This window comes from Stigmatopora nigra, chromosome 20 (assembly GCF_051989575.1).
Source record: "Stigmatopora nigra isolate UIUO_SnigA chromosome 20, RoL_Snig_1.1, whole genome shotgun sequence".
NCBI lineage: Eukaryota > Metazoa > Chordata > Actinopteri > Syngnathiformes > Syngnathidae > Stigmatopora > Stigmatopora nigra.
In genome coordinates this window covers 2,291,570-2,307,083 of record NC_135527.1, presented here as the reverse complement: position 1 = coordinate 2,307,083, position 15,514 = coordinate 2,291,570, and the positions used below count along the sequence as shown (strand labels likewise).

Below are 15,514 nucleotides of genomic sequence, written 5' to 3'. Positions count from 1 at the left end.
CAAGGCTGGAAGATGTGGAGCCCAGAGAAACCCCCCTTCACAGCAGCCCTGGACCAGCCCACATCTCATTATTAATCAGCGAATGAATATGCATTTTTGTTGGACTATAACTGGGCAAACGCGGGTTTGGACAATGTCTTTTCCATCCTCCGCTTTAGGACATCAACACTCAGCGGGCTTATTCTATGGGAGGGAGACCCGGAGCTCTGTATGAATCAATATGAATGGAATAAACCATCTGTGGATAAACTCGCTCTACCCTGGTTTGTCTCCTCCGATGCTGAACACGCTCCATTGTTAGACTGGAGACTACAGAGTTAAGGAATTGGAGTCAGGTGAAATAGCTTAGTCTAACACTTGTTATATATTCAAAATATACATTCCTGTTTGTGTCCAAAGGAGGTCTCATTGAAATGTGTATTTTTCCCCTTATTTAGTCAATACAGCATGAACCTACTCTTCTCCTTAGTAGAGTTATGTTCTGTAGCCAGACGACTTGCAATATTGTCGTTATCTTCCATTTGCTTGTTCATCACAAAAGCTCACTGTATGAAGTGGAAAATCTCATCCTTGTTTAGTTTCGGTACCACCCTTCTGACAGTATAAAGGTAGGTTGCAAGTAGTTCTTTATGCGCATTTGTGGATGACAACCTTTGCCTGTAGTTCACCTGTGCCCGGAATATTCTGTAATAAAAGCTTCGATGAAGATAGATAAAGATTGAGGAAGATAGAGATCTCATACTTCGTGTCATATTCAAAATGTAAATTCCTGACAGAATGTAGGGCGGCTTCATGCTTCCTGATCAAAGAGATTATCCATGTGGCTCTGGAGTGTGTTTTATAAACAATTGCTCCTGTGTTCTGGCATTTGTAAAAGCTTTTCAAAGAGAAACAAACATTGCAAAAGCTTTTCCTGGGCTGTGTCCAAATATACTGTTCTTGTAGTTCAAAGAGAAGTGAAATCTTGAAATCTCAGCCCTAACAGAGGTTTAAGTTAAAACCCCTAGTATTATAAACAAACCGCTCCTGAATCTGACAGTTGTCCAAGGGACACGGTTTCGTAAAACTATCCTACCCCAAGCCATGGTCCTTTGTAACTGATACCCTCCTACTAATATTCCAGGTAACGCCCACTTTGGGCTGAGGAAGAGATGGATTTTAAACTGGAGTCAGATCGCGAGAGAATTGTCTTTTCCCTTGATAACATAGCGAACTGACTGTGAAAGCTTCAATAATGTCTAGTCTATATTTTTTCACTTGTCTCACCAAATCTTTCAGAACAAAATTAAGAACACTATCAGGCTCTCAAAAATTACATTTAAAAAAAAAATGAACTGTTTATGGCTCTTTCTGTCCAAAAAGGTCCCCGATGGCGTCTCTAACGCTGTTCGGACTGAACAGTCCCGCATCACGTGATTGATCACATGATTTACAACTGCTTGGTAACGTCGAACCCGGAAGTAGACAGAAGTGGAAGTTGACCGTACCTCGGCGCCCTTTTCGGCCGTCTTTTATTCCAATTGTTTCATTTTATTTTTCGCCTAAACCAAAGAAATATGAAAACCGTTGCGACGTTGGCATTGAGCATGCTGGGAGTTTTAGTGTCAAGTCAAAGTCAGCACGGCTGGAAGCGAATCAACAAAGTCAAGGTAAGGCGGACTCTTCACTGACACGAACAATATGCAAAGGTTGATGGAAAGCAACTAAATTGATTTAGTATGGACACAAAACTTTTTCTTACGTTACCTGTGGAGGTTTCCGGCTTTGCGTGGGAGAACTGCGGGACACCGGAAGCAGCGGTGGTGCTGGAGACCCTCAGGGTGTCACCGGACCCCTTCACCATTCCCGGTGACGTGACGGCGTCTGCGTCGGGCACCACGTCCCTGGAGCTCAGATCCCCCTTAAATGTTGGTATTGCTGCCACAAACACTTATTTTTGATGAATCGCCATTTTTTTCGCGAGTCGATAAATTGCCTCATGCACAATATTAAAAATAATGCAATTGTCATTCACTGATATATTACTTCACTGATATATTACTGTGATGTCACCGAAGACGACAGAAGATGACGAAAATATATTCATGATACTAAATGTATTTGAAAATGTATAAAACGAGATAATATTTACTGATTTGCTATTTTCTTTTTTCCCCTTTTTGTCTTTATAGCAAAGATTTTTTTATTTTCAAAAAGTCAAAAACTTACATTTAATATGCATTCAATTTCTTTCATTAAACGTGTAGTGAAGTCTTGCGCGAAATGCGTTCCACAAATTTAAGACAGGACAGCTGCTGCGTACACACTTGGTTACATACATTCTATTCAGCACAATGAAGTTTTATTTAGAAGTGGGGTAAGACAGTGGGAGCACAATCATTAGGTCATATTAATGAAAGGCTATTATAGTTTGTTGACCTGAAACTGTGTGTGCATTTGTTTGTATTATGTGTATGTGTGTTTGTATTTGTGTTTGCACGTGTATGTATGTATGTGTATGTTTGTATTTGTATGTACAGTTGTGGTCAAAAGTTTACATACACTTGTGAAGAACATAATGTCATGGCTCTCTTTAGTTTCCAGTTATTTTTACAACTCTGATTTTTCTCTGATAGAATGATTGGAACAGATAGATTATGGGTGAAAAGAAAAAAGTGATAAAATCTGCTGGGTCAAAAATATACATACAGCAGCGTTTGGTAAAATGTCTCTTGGCCATTTTCACTTCAATTAGGTGCTTTTGCTAGCCTCCACGAGCTTCTGGATAAATCTTTGACCACTCCTCTTGACCTAATTGGTCCAGTTCAGTTAAATTTGATGGGTTTCTGAGATGGACTTGTTTCTTTAGCTTTGTCCCCTAGTTCTCAATGGTGTTTAAGTCAGGACTTTGGGAAGGCCATTCGAAAACCTTAATTCTTGCCTGATTTAGCCATTCCATCTCCACTTCTGATGTGTGTTTGGGGTCATTGTCCTGTTGGAACACCCAACAGCACCCAAGACCCAAAATTCGGGCTGATGACTTTATGTTATCTTGAAGAATTTGGAGGTAATCCTCCTCCTTCATTATCCCATTTACTCTCTGTATCCTCCTTCCTCATTATCCCATTTACTGTCTGTATCCTCCTTCCTCATTATCCCAATTACTCTCTGTAAAGCACCAGTTCCATTGGTAGCAAAACAGCCCCACAGCGTAACACTACCCCCACTGTGGCCAGTGGCAGCTCTGGCGCTGTCTGAGGGTAATCCTCAGGCGCCTGAAGTGACTTGACAACAACAACAACAGCAACAACAGCAACACCACCACCACCACCAACAACAACAACAACAGCAACACCACCAAAAACAACAACAACAACCACAGCAGTGTCATCGGCAAATTTTATGATGGAGTCATACTGGTGGCTTGGTTTACAGTCATGTGTACAGAGAGTACAGAAGAGGACTCTGTACACAGCCTCGAGAGAGAAGTGGGGACCAAGTCTAACAGTTTGTGGTCGGTTCTTTATCCAGCACCAGATGGAAGAGTATAGTTCAAGGTGGGAGAGTTTGTCAGTCAGAATGTCCAGTATTATAGTGTTGAAGGCTGAGCTATAGTCAATGAAAAGCATCCTCACGTAATTCCCATGGTGCTCCAGGTGGCTCAGTGCTGTGCGAAGAGCAATGGTGGTAGCATCCTCAGTGGACTCGTTTGCTCTATAAGAAAACTGGTGAGGGTCAACTGAGGGAGGGATTGTATTAGTAATATGACGGCCCACCAACTTTTCAAAGTACTTCATGATCCCAGGCGTGAGAGCAACAGGCCTATAATCATTCAGGCTGTCAATGGTTGGCTTTTTGGGGACAGGAATAATGGTGGCAGTTTTCAGGCAGGATGGAATGATGGATTGTTGCAGGGAACAATTGGACATTTTGTGAAAATTCCAGCCAGCTGGTCAGCACAGGCTTTGAGCACCTTCCCAGGTACTCCGTCGGGGCCATCAGCCTTCCTGGTGTTCACAGACCGCATTACCAGTCTCACTTCATGTTCCTGAAACTTCAGTGTACTGCTGAGGGTGGTGGTGGAGTTGAGACAGGGACTAATTTGTCAGTCTCAAAGCGGGCAAAGAAACGGTTCAGTTCCTCAGCTCGTGAGGCATCTGCGTTAACCGACATCATTGTTTTTGTAATTGGTAATATGTCATATTCCCTGCCACATCTTCTTTGTGTTATTTCTTGTGAAGTGCTCCTCAATTTTCTTTGTATATGCTGCTTTGGTCCTTTTAATTTCTCTCTTCAGCTCTACTCTGGCAGCGCTGTATTTTGGCTTGTCCCCTGACCTGAATGCAGTGTTATGGCATTTGATTAGTGCTTGTGTTTCCTTGGTCATCCAGGGTTTTTGGTTAGGAAAAACCTGTATCCTTTTATTTACAGTGGGGTTGTCCGTGCAGTTTTTGATATAGGAAAGTACAGTGGCCGTGTAGTCCTGGAGGTTGTGGTGGTTGAAAAGTTCCCATTTGGTATGGGAAAAACAGTCCTGCACCTGAGAAAGGGCGTCCTCGGGCCAAGTTTTTATTGCCTTTATTTGTGGCCTTGTTAGCCACCGGAGTGGAGTGTATGTACAGGTGAAGGATAGGCAGCGATGATCTTATCCAGCCAGGTGAGGGAGGGAAGTGGCCTTATAAGCATGTTTGATATTAGAATAAGCAGGGTCTAGAGTTTTGTCTCCCCTGGTGTGTCACTTCACGTACTGAATAAACTTAGGCAGAAATAACTGGAAACTCAAGACAGCCATGACATTATGTTCTTTAGTCAGCTGGGATATACTCCAGGACCCCCTGTTACCCTTGTGAGGATAAGCGGTTCAGAAAATTAAGAATTATTATTTAGGTTGTGACAAGCAGTTAGTGATTGAACAATCCTTGCCCTGCCCATCCTTCAAAAAGGGTTGAATGTCTAGCGTTGTCAGTGGTATCTAAATATTTTCTCAATACATATTTCACAAAAAAGAACATCTAAGGAAAATCTAATATTTATTTATTATATATATCTCAAAAGATATTGGACGTCTAGCGTCGCCAATGGCATCCAAAGAGCTCAATGTAAATATTTAAACAATAAATATTTAAGTTAAAAAACAAACATGGATGGAAAGATATATACAATCGTGTGGGTTTCCTCCGAGTACTCCAGTTTTCTCCCACATTCAAAAAATATGCATGGTAGGCTGATTGGACACTCTAAATTGCCCATAGGTATAGGTTTGTGTGCACGGTTGTCCCTCTCCTAGTGCCCTCTGATTGGCTGGCAACCGATTTAGGGTGTCCCCCGCCTCTAGCCCGCTGGGATAGGCTCCAGCACTCCTGGACTCCAATTAGGATAAAGCGGTTCAGAAAATGAGATGAGAGATGAGAATATTTTAGGAAACAAGAGTGAAAAAAATCTGTAAAATGTCTACCCAGTCAAAATGAATTACACTGGAACAAGTTCATGGTTGTCAATGGCATGTAATAAGTTAAATACCATGGAATTACTTTTGGATTTGTGTTTCAGGTTAACATTACTCTGGAGAAGGAAGTGATGGGTTTTTGGGTGAAAATCCCATGTTTGTTGGACCTGGGAAGTTGTCACTACCCCGACATCTGTGACATTTTGAATCAGATGATTCCACCCGGACAGGACTGCCCAGAACCGCTACATGCATATGGTCTGCCTTGTCGCTGTCCCTTTAAGAGCGTAAGTGGAGTTACATTCTACATACGGGTAAAAGAAAAAAATCTAGCATCCTTTCTCATACAGGTAAAACTATTTTGTTTGTTTTTTCAATTGTAATGTGATCGTAGTTTGGTTGTCGCTTACCCCCATTCAAATTCTATCACTGTTAATGGATGTGAAATATTAGTCCAGAGCAGCCTTCCTAGCTGAAATAGATTTGATCTCTACGGCGGTGAATTTGAGAAGCGCTAACAGGAAAAATAGCTCAAAGATAGGAATATTATAATGCATATAACTTTTGTATTTAAATCATAAAAAAATGTAAGGAGTTAATTGGACCTCATGCGATTAATAGCGGATAAACAGTTCAATGCAGCGTGCCAGCAATAATATATAGTCTTTTCACACCTATAAAATGCATCGTCTGAAAGAGTGCAGTCTAGTCTGGCCGCTAGCGTACCTATGTTATGCTAGCCGCTAGCGTGTTTTTTTTAAAGACAGCACGAGCAAAACAAAGTGTAATAGTGCTTTATTGAGGTAAAAGGTACACAAGTTGATAGAAGTTAAAGCAGTTAAACATCTACAAAACTGTCAAACTCCTCATCTTCTGTATCTGATATAAAGAGTTTGGGGTTCAATATGCAATGCACCATCTCACTGTCATTCAGAGATGTGTATTCCGGGAACATGATTCCAGCTTTGGCGAAAGCTCGAACAACAGTGCTGCCCGACACCTTGATTCTCCTTGCTGTTACAGTGATCCCTCGGTTATCGCGGTTAATGGGGACCGGGACCACCCGCCATAAGTGAATATCCGCGAAGTAGGGATGCCCCTTTGAAAATCATTAATTTTAATTTAATTTTTTATTTTTTTATTTTTCTACCACCCCTGTATACAGTACACCATATAGAATACGGGTAGAGAGATAAATTCATGTTATAACAAAAAACACTAAAATATGTTGTCTCAATGTAATATTTGTATTATTTTTTCCCCCAAAAAAAGCGCAAAGCTCTGAATCTGCGTTGGCTGAACCGCGAAGTAGCGAGTGATCACTGCATATCCATTGCAAATCGTCACGTAACTCATGCGTCGCTGCCTGCCCGTCTGCTAATTTTAGCCACCCGGCATTCATCACTCACAAGCCGTTCGCAAAGCTGTTAAATTGTGTTAGATCCATGGCTTCGGTCCAATTTCCAAGCGTTCACACACACACGTTCTGTTCTAATTCACCTCAGCCATTTCGTCTGGATAGCTCTATTATGCTGTTTCTTTAAGTATTGAGAGTGTTTTGGGGGGGTTAAAAGTGCTGCAAGTACACGGAAGTCAAATTGCCCGGGATGTTTTGAATGGATTTAGCGTAATGCTTGGAATGCGCGTAGAGGCTATTTTTAGGGTGAACATCCACTGGGTTGATCGCAATAAGTAGCATACCGGTAAGATAAAACCAAAAATTTCATTTAGTGCAAAAACAAGGCAGACCGACCGATTGGGTGCACTACCATTTGAGAGAAAATTTGATTCTTTTAAGTGTGCCCTATTGGTATGAAAGTACGGTACACTACACATACTACTTATAAAGGTATCCATATGAAATATTCGGGTTACAAAAAGTTTTTATCTCTAGATATGAAATACATTTAAAATTAAGAAACTGAAAAAAAAATTGCCATTGTCCAGCCTTACAACATATTCCTTCCCATTTTAGGAAATTATGAAAAGTCGCCAAAGGTAATCGCTGTGTTATCGATACATCATTAAACGTAACATAATTTGAAGTTAAGTTAAGTGGTTAAGTATTGTGCACGTTTATTTACTCAGCAGCCAAACATTTACTTCTTTGATCATCCGCCCTAACGGTAAGTCTTGGCTTGCCTTATTAAGTAATCATCCTCATTCTTTTTTGTGTTTCGCAAATATTTCATAAAGGGTTTCATAGTTAGTGTAGGGGACCTTAGAATGGTTAGAACAAATTCGGGCTTCTGCATGTAAAATGCATCTCTTGTTAAAAACAACAATCCACTAATCTATTGTTCATTTTAAAAATTTGAGCCACTTTCTTGTTTATTTTATGTATTTATTACTCGTTGAGCTCTATTAACTACAAATGTTTGTTTTTTGAGGGCTCATATGCCCTCCCACAGTCCAGCTTCTTCGTCCCTTTCGTGGATGCCCCATCTTGGCTCAGCAATGGCGATTATCGTGTTCGAGGGATTTTGGGGGATGGCGTGGAAGAGCTGAGCTGCCTCAAGGTGGCACTGTCCCTGCAATGGGAATGAGGGCAAGCATGAATCAACACATCATGACTGACTCTGAAATATTTTTGAAAACAATAAAATGTAATAACCATAATCGTGTTTTTTTTCTAACTTGTAAACTATGTGACCTTTTGAAATCACTATTTAAAAATGCAACCATCTCTCTTTGCTCAAGTTGACAAACATTTCCTGCAAATTCAACAAAAATTCTTTATTCACTCTGGAGGTTCTCATGAAATTCTTTTCCTGACCACTGATGACCTAATTTCCCCAAAATGTAATCACCTGTTTCAGTTGAGTTAAAAACATATCCTACAATTCCATTAATGATCACCTTATTCACTATTGAGTTTTCGTGAAATTCTCTTTCTGACCTCTTTGGCCTTTGACATTATTAACCTAAAATTGAATTCTGTTTCATATTATCAAAACATTCAGCAATTTTCAATAATAACCCATTTGATTGGCTCTAGTAACCATAAGATTATTTTTCTGACCTGACTATTTTTTTCACAAGGTAATATACAGCATTAGCGCGATTATTGCGGTTAATGCGGAGTCATACCCCCCGTGAAAGTGAAAATCCGTGAGGTGGGGTCACCCCTATTAAAAATATATATTTTTTAAATTTCTTCTACTAGCGAGAGTATAAAAGCATAAATAATACATTCTATACTCTACAACAGCATTAAATGAATAAATACGAATAGCGCAGCATAAATATAAGTACTGGCGATTTTTAGAGACTATAGCCGAGCCCAAGGTGCTTGATTTCCCGGTAAAAAAGTGCACTTTTAACTTTTAACGCACTCTAGACTGGTTTTAAATCTGCAGAACACTTCTACCTGATTGACATATTATTTACTGCAATTGGGTCCGGGACCGGGTTAAAAGTGCACTTATTACCGAGAAATCAAGTACCTTGTTCTCAGTTATAGTCTCTAAGTAGTTTTATTTATGCTTCAGTATTCATAGTTATTCATTTAATGCTGTTTTAGGCTGGATTTAAAGTCACTTTTGTGCATTTGGGTTTTTTTCTGCCATTGACGTCAATGGTCTTTTGTCAGGGAAGTCACTTTAATGATTAAACACTTTAATTTTTTCACACACATCTTGCTTAAGTGTAATTGTTGGAATCCAAAAAAAAAACATGAAAATTCAAATAGAAATTGTTTAATCAGAGATAAAAAGATCTTGTCGAATTTCAGTAGTAGTCAGAATAGAATATGACTTTAGTACGGGATGTTGATCAGGTCTGTAACACTGCCCCAACAAGTCGTACAGGGGAAGAAGTAAGTTGAAGTCAAATTTATAGTTTTACCATGATCTCATTTCGACATTTTTGAAGTTAGGTGTCTTTAAATCTACCCCAACAAAGAGCACTTACTTCATTATATCAAGAGTTAGTGCTTATGTTTGAGTAAGTTTTCCGACAAGTTCAATCTTGCTTGTGTGTACTTGTTGGAATCCAGAAAAGAACGCATGAAAATTCAAATAGAAACATTTTAATCAGAGATATAAAGATCTTGTCGATTATCAGTAATCAGTAATCATAATCGGAATGGAATAGAACTTTATTACGGGATGTTGATCAGGTCTGTAACACTTCCCCAACAAGTAGCACTTACTTTTCCAGATATCCAAGCTAATGCTCAAGTTGGGTCAATTATACTGACTTTGGAATTGGCTAGTGATGAACTCATTAAAAATAGAACACAAAGAGGAGGAAAAAACATTTAGAAAGGCAAATCATATGCCTGTGACCAAGTTACAGGGGAAGAAGTAAGTTGAAGTCAAATTTATAGTTTTACCATGATCTCATTTCGACATTTTTGAAGTTAGGTGTCATTAAGTCTACCCCAACAAAGAGCACTTACTTCATTATATGAAGAGTTAGTGCTTATGTTTGAGTAAGTTTTCCGACAAGTTCAATCTTGCTTGTGTGTACTTGTTGAAATCCAGAAAAGAAGACATGAAAATTCAAATAGAAACATTTTAATCAGAGATAAAAATAACACGTCGAATTTCAGTAGTAGTCAGAATAGAATATGATTTTAATGCGGGATGTTGATCAGGTCTGTAACACTGACCCAAAAAGTAGGACTTACTTTTGCAGATACCCAAGCTAATGCTCTAGTTAAGTCAATTATACTGACTTGGGAAGTGGCGAGTGATAAATTCATGAAAAGGATGTTGCAAAAACAATTCCTTTAAATTGATGCAAATATTTTTTGGAGCCTTTTCATTCAAAATACACCAATATGTAGCATCTGCTTCTTTAGCAAACGCAAGGCAGCGCCATTGTTTGAGTTTTTTTGGTGACAACGCATTTGAAAAAATGCAATTGAACATTTAGGAGAAGAACACGAGGAAAAAAAACATCCTAAGTTGAACTATAATTCCAAGGGTTTCATGATCTCATTTCTACATTTTTGATGTTAAGTGTCATTAAATGTACCCCAACAAAGAACACTTACTTCATTATATCAAGAGTTAGTGCTTATGTTTGAGTAAGTTTTCCGACAAGTTCAATCTTGCTTGTGTGTACTTGTTGGAATCCAGAAAAGAACGCATGAAAATTCAAATAGAAACATTTTAATCAGAGATATAAAGATCTTGTCGATTATCAGTAGTAATCGGAATGGAATAGGACTTTATTACGGGATGTTGATCAGGTCTGTAACACTTCCCCAACAAGTAGCACTTACTTTTGCAGATATCCAAGCTAATGCTCAAGTTGGGTCAATTATACTGACTTGGGAATTGGCTAGTGATAAACTCATGAAAAGGATGTTGCAAATAAAATTCCTTTAAATTGATGCAAATATTTTTTGGAGCCTTTTCATTCCAAATACACCAATATGTAGCACCGGCTTCTTTAGCAAACGCAAGGCAGCGCCATTGTTTGAGTTTTTTGGTGACAACGCATTTGAAAAAATGCAATTGAACATTTATAGGAGAAGAACACGAGGAAAACAAACATCCTAAGTTGAACTATAATTCCAAGGGTTTCATGATCTCATTTCTACATTTTTGAAGTTAAGTGTCATTAAATGTACCCCAACAAAGAGCACTTACTATATTATATCAAGAGTTAGTGCTTATGTTTGAGGACATTTTCCGACAAGTTTGATCTTGCTTGAGTGTGCTTGATGGAATCCAGAAAAATAACATGAAAATTCAAATAGAAACATTTTAATCAGAGATAAAAAGATCTTGTCGAATTTCAGTAGTATTCAGAATAGAATATGACTTTATTACGGGATGTTGATCAGGTCTGTAACACTGCCCCAACAAGTAGCACTTACTTTTCCAGATATCCAAGCTAATGCTCAAGTTGGGTCAATTATACTGACTTGGGAATTGGCTAGTGATAAACTCATTAAAAATAAAACTCACAGAGGAAAAGAGAACATTTAGAAAGGCAAACCATATTCTTGTGACCAAGTTTCAGGGGAAGAAGTAAGTTGAATTGAAATTTATAGTTTTACCATGATCTTATTTCGACATTTTTGAAGTTAGGTGTCTTTAAATCTACCCCAACAAAGAGCACTTACTTCATTATATCAAGAGTTAGTGCTTATGTTTGAGTAAGTTTTCCGACAAGTTCAATCTTGCTTGTGTGTACTTGTTGGAATCCAGAAAAGAACGCATGAAAATTCAAATAGAAACATTTTAATCAGAGATATAAAGATCTTGTCGATTATCAGTAGTAATCGGAATGGAATAGGACTTTATTACGGGATGTTGATCAGGTCTGTAACACTTCCCCAACAAGTAGCACTTACTTTTGCAGATATCCAAGCTAATGCTCAAGTTGGGTCAATTATACTGACTTGGGATATGGCTAGTGATAAACTCATTAAAAATAGAACACAAAGAGGAAAAGAGAACATTTAGAAAGGCAAACCATATTCTTGTGACCAAGTTTCAGGGGAAGAAGTAAGTTGAATTCAAATTTATAGTTTTACCATGATCTCATTTCGACATTTTTGGAGTTAGGTGTCTTTAAATCTACCCCAACATAGAGCACTTACTTCATTATATCAAGAGTTAGTGCTTATGTTTGAGGAAGTTTTCCGACAAGTTCAATCTTAATTGAGTGTTTTTGTTGGAATCCAGAAAAAAAACACCCGAAAATTAAAGCATTTAAAACATATTGACAATTTCCAGTACTAATCGGAAGATCACTTCATATAAATCAAGTTGATTATGTCTCACCCTACCCCAACAAGTAGCACTTATTAAGTAGATGATCAAGCTGATTCTCAAGTTTGGTCAATAATATTGATTTGTGAAGTATTCCTGAGAATTTTAAGTACTGCTTTTTCTTCCCAACATGTAGCAGTTATTTTTTTCAGATAATTTAAGCTAATTACAAGAGTTATATAGATACAACTTACTTGAGGCGTTGTGATAAATATTGTCAGTACTGCATTTTTCTTCCTCTTCTGGCATGCACTCCACTTCTACACAGCGTCATTTCGTTGTGTTATATGCAACGTTCCCCACTATAAATACAAAAGACAACTATTGAAACCCGAACCCGCCCACCGAGCCATTGACTTGGGAGATTGTTTTGACCTCAGGTAAGTACTCAAGACTCAGTTAATTGAATGCGCAATTGTGGTTAAAAGAGCTTGTCGATTTTCAGTAGTAATCGAAATCGAATAACACTTAATCACGGGATGTTGATCAGTTCTGTAACACTGACACAACAAGTAGCACTTACTTTTGCAGATACCCACGCTAATGCTCAAATTGGGTCAATTAAACTGACTAGGGAAGTGGTGAGTGATAAATTCATGAAAAGTATGTTGCAAATAAAATTCCTTTAAATTGATGCAAATATTTCATGGAGCCTTTTCATTCAAAAGACACATTTTTGAAGTTAGGTGTCATTAAATCTACCCCAACAAAGAGCACTTACTTCATTATATCAAGAGTTAGTGCTTATGTTTGAGTAAGTTTTCCGACAAGTTCAATCTTGCTTGTGTGTACTTGTTGGAATCCAGAAAAGAAGACATGAAAATTCAAATAGAAACATTTTAATCAGAGATAAAAATATCTCGTCGAATTTCAGTAGTAGTCAGAATAGAATATGATTTTATTACGGGATGTTGAATAGGTCTGTAACACTGACCCAACAAGTAGCACTTACTTTTGCAGATACCCAAGCTAATGCTCAAGTTGGGTCAATTATACTGACTAGGGAAGTGGCGAGTGATAAATTCATGAAAAGGATGTTGCAAATAAAATTCCTTTAAATTGATGCAAATATTTTTTGGAGCCTTTTCATTCAAAATACACCAATATGTAGCACCGGCTTCTTTAGCAAACGCAAGGCAGCGCCATTGTTTGAGTTTTTTGGTGACAACGCTTTTGAAAAAACGCAATTGAACATTAAGGAGAAGAACACGAGGAAAAAAAACATCCTAAGTTGAACTATAATTCCAAGGGTTTCATGATCTCATTTCTACATTTTTGAAGTTAAGTGTCATTAAATGTACCCCAACAAAGAGCACTTACTATATTATATCAAGAGTTAGTGCTTATGTTTGAGGACATTTTCCGACAAGTTTGATCTTGCTTGAGTGTGCTTGATGGAATCCAGAAAAAAAAACATGAAAATTCAAATAGAAACATTTTAATCAGAGATAAAAAGATCTTGTCGAATTTCAGTAGTAGTCAGAATAGAATATGACTTTATTACGGGATGTTGATCAGGTCTGTAACACTGCCCCAACAAGTAGCACTTACTTTTCCAGATATCCAAGCTAATGCTCAAGTTGGGTCAATTATACTGACTTGGGAATTGGCTAGTGATAAACTCATTAAAAATAAAACTCACAGAGGAAGAGAGAACATTTAGAAAGGCAAACCATATTCTTGTGACCAAGTTTCAGGGGAAGAAGTAAGTTGAATTGAAATTTATAGTTTTACCATGATCTTATTTCGACATTTTTGAAGTTAGGTGTCTTTAAATCTACCCCAACAAAGAGCACTTACTTCATTATATCAAGAGTTAGTGCTTATGTTTGAGTAAGTTTTCCGACAAGTTCAATCTTGCTTGAGTGTGCTTGATGGAATCCAGAAAAAAAAAATGAAAATTCAAAAAGAAACATTTTAATCAGAGATAAAAATATCCCGTGGAATTTCAGTAGTAGTCAGAATAGAATATGACTTTATTACGGGATGTTGATCAGGTCTGTAACACTGCCCCAACAAGTAGCACTTACTTTTAAAGATATCCAAGCTAATGCTCAAGTTGGGTCAATTATACTGACTTTGGAATTGGCTAGTGATGAACTCATTAAAAATAGAACACGAAGAGGAGGAAAAAACATTTAGAAAGGCAAATCATATGCCTGTGACCAAGTTACAGGGGAAGAAGTAAGTTGAAGTCAAATTTATAGTTTTACCATGATCTCATTTCGACATTTTTGAAGTTAGGTGTCATTAAGTCTACCCCAACAAAGAGCACTTACTTCATTATATCAAGAGTTAGTGCTTATGTTTGAGTAAGTTTTCCGACAAGTTCAATCTTGCTTGTGTGTACTTGTTGTTATCCAGAAAAGAAGACATGAAAATTCAAATAGAAACATTTTAATCAGAGATAAAAATATTTCGTCGAATTTCAGTAGTAGTCAGAATAGAATATGATTTTAATGCGGGATGTTCATCAGGTCTGTAACACTGACCCAACAAGTAGCACTTACTTTTGCAGATACCCAAGCTAATGCTCTAGTTGGGTCAATTATACTGACTAGGGAAGTGGCGAGTGATAAATTCATGAAAAGGATGTTGCAATTAAAATTCCTTTAAATTGATGCAAATATTTTTTGGAGCCTTTTCATTCAAAATACACCAATATGTAGCACCGGCTTCTTTAGCAAACGCAAGGCAGCGCCATTGTTTGAGTTTTTTGGTGACAACGCTTTTGAAAAAACGCAATTGAACATTAAGGAGAAGAACACGAGGAAAAAAAACATCCTAAGTTGAACTATAATTCCAAGGGTTTCATGATCTTATTTCTACATTTTTGAAGTTAAGTGTCATTAAATGTACCCCAACAAAGAGCACTTACTATATTATATCAAGAGTTAGTGCTTATGTTTGAGGACATTTTCCGACAAGTTTGATCTTGCTTGAGTGTGCTTGATGGAATCCAGAAAAAAAAACATGAAAATTCAAATAGAAACATTTTAATCAGAGATAAAAAGATCTTGTCGAATTTCAGTAGTAGTCAGAATAGAATATGACTTTATTACGGGATGTTGATCAGGTCTGTAACACTGCCCCAACAAGTAGCACTTACTTTTCCAGATATCCAAGCTAATGCTCAAGTTGGGTCAATTATACTGACTTGGGAATTGGCTAGTGATAAACTCATTAAAAATAAAACTCACAGAGGAAGAGAGAACATTTAGAAAGGCAAACCATATTCTTGTGAACAAGTTTCAGGGGAAGAAGTAAGTTGAATTGAAATTTATAGTTTTACCATGATCTTATTTCGACATTTTTGAAGTTAGGTGTCTTTAAATCTACCCCAACAAAGAGCACT

The 15,514-nt window shown here is 37.7% G+C and overlaps 1 protein-coding gene across 2 annotated transcripts; it reads left to right on the top strand.

The window, feature by feature from the left end:
* Positions 1-1,186: 1,186 nt before the first annotated feature.
* Positions 1,187-8,044, top strand: LOC144213408 (ganglioside GM2 activator-like). 2 transcript variants are annotated; one of them, XM_077741860.1, is made up of 4 exons: positions 1,187-1,649; positions 1,755-1,907; positions 5,530-5,712; positions 7,837-8,044. In XM_077741860.1, the coding sequence occupies exons 1-4, from the start codon at positions 1,557-1,559 to the stop codon at positions 7,969-7,971; spliced, it is 564 nt and encodes a 187-aa protein (XP_077597986.1). In that variant the 5' UTR covers positions 1,187-1,556; the 3' UTR covers positions 7,972-8,044. The 2 variants fall into 2 exon arrangements, with proteins under 2 accessions (XP_077597986.1, XP_077597985.1); XM_077741859.1 differs by having other exon boundaries at positions 1,200-1,649; positions 7,816-8,044.
* The last annotated feature ends 7,470 nt before the right edge of the window (positions 8,045-15,514 follow it).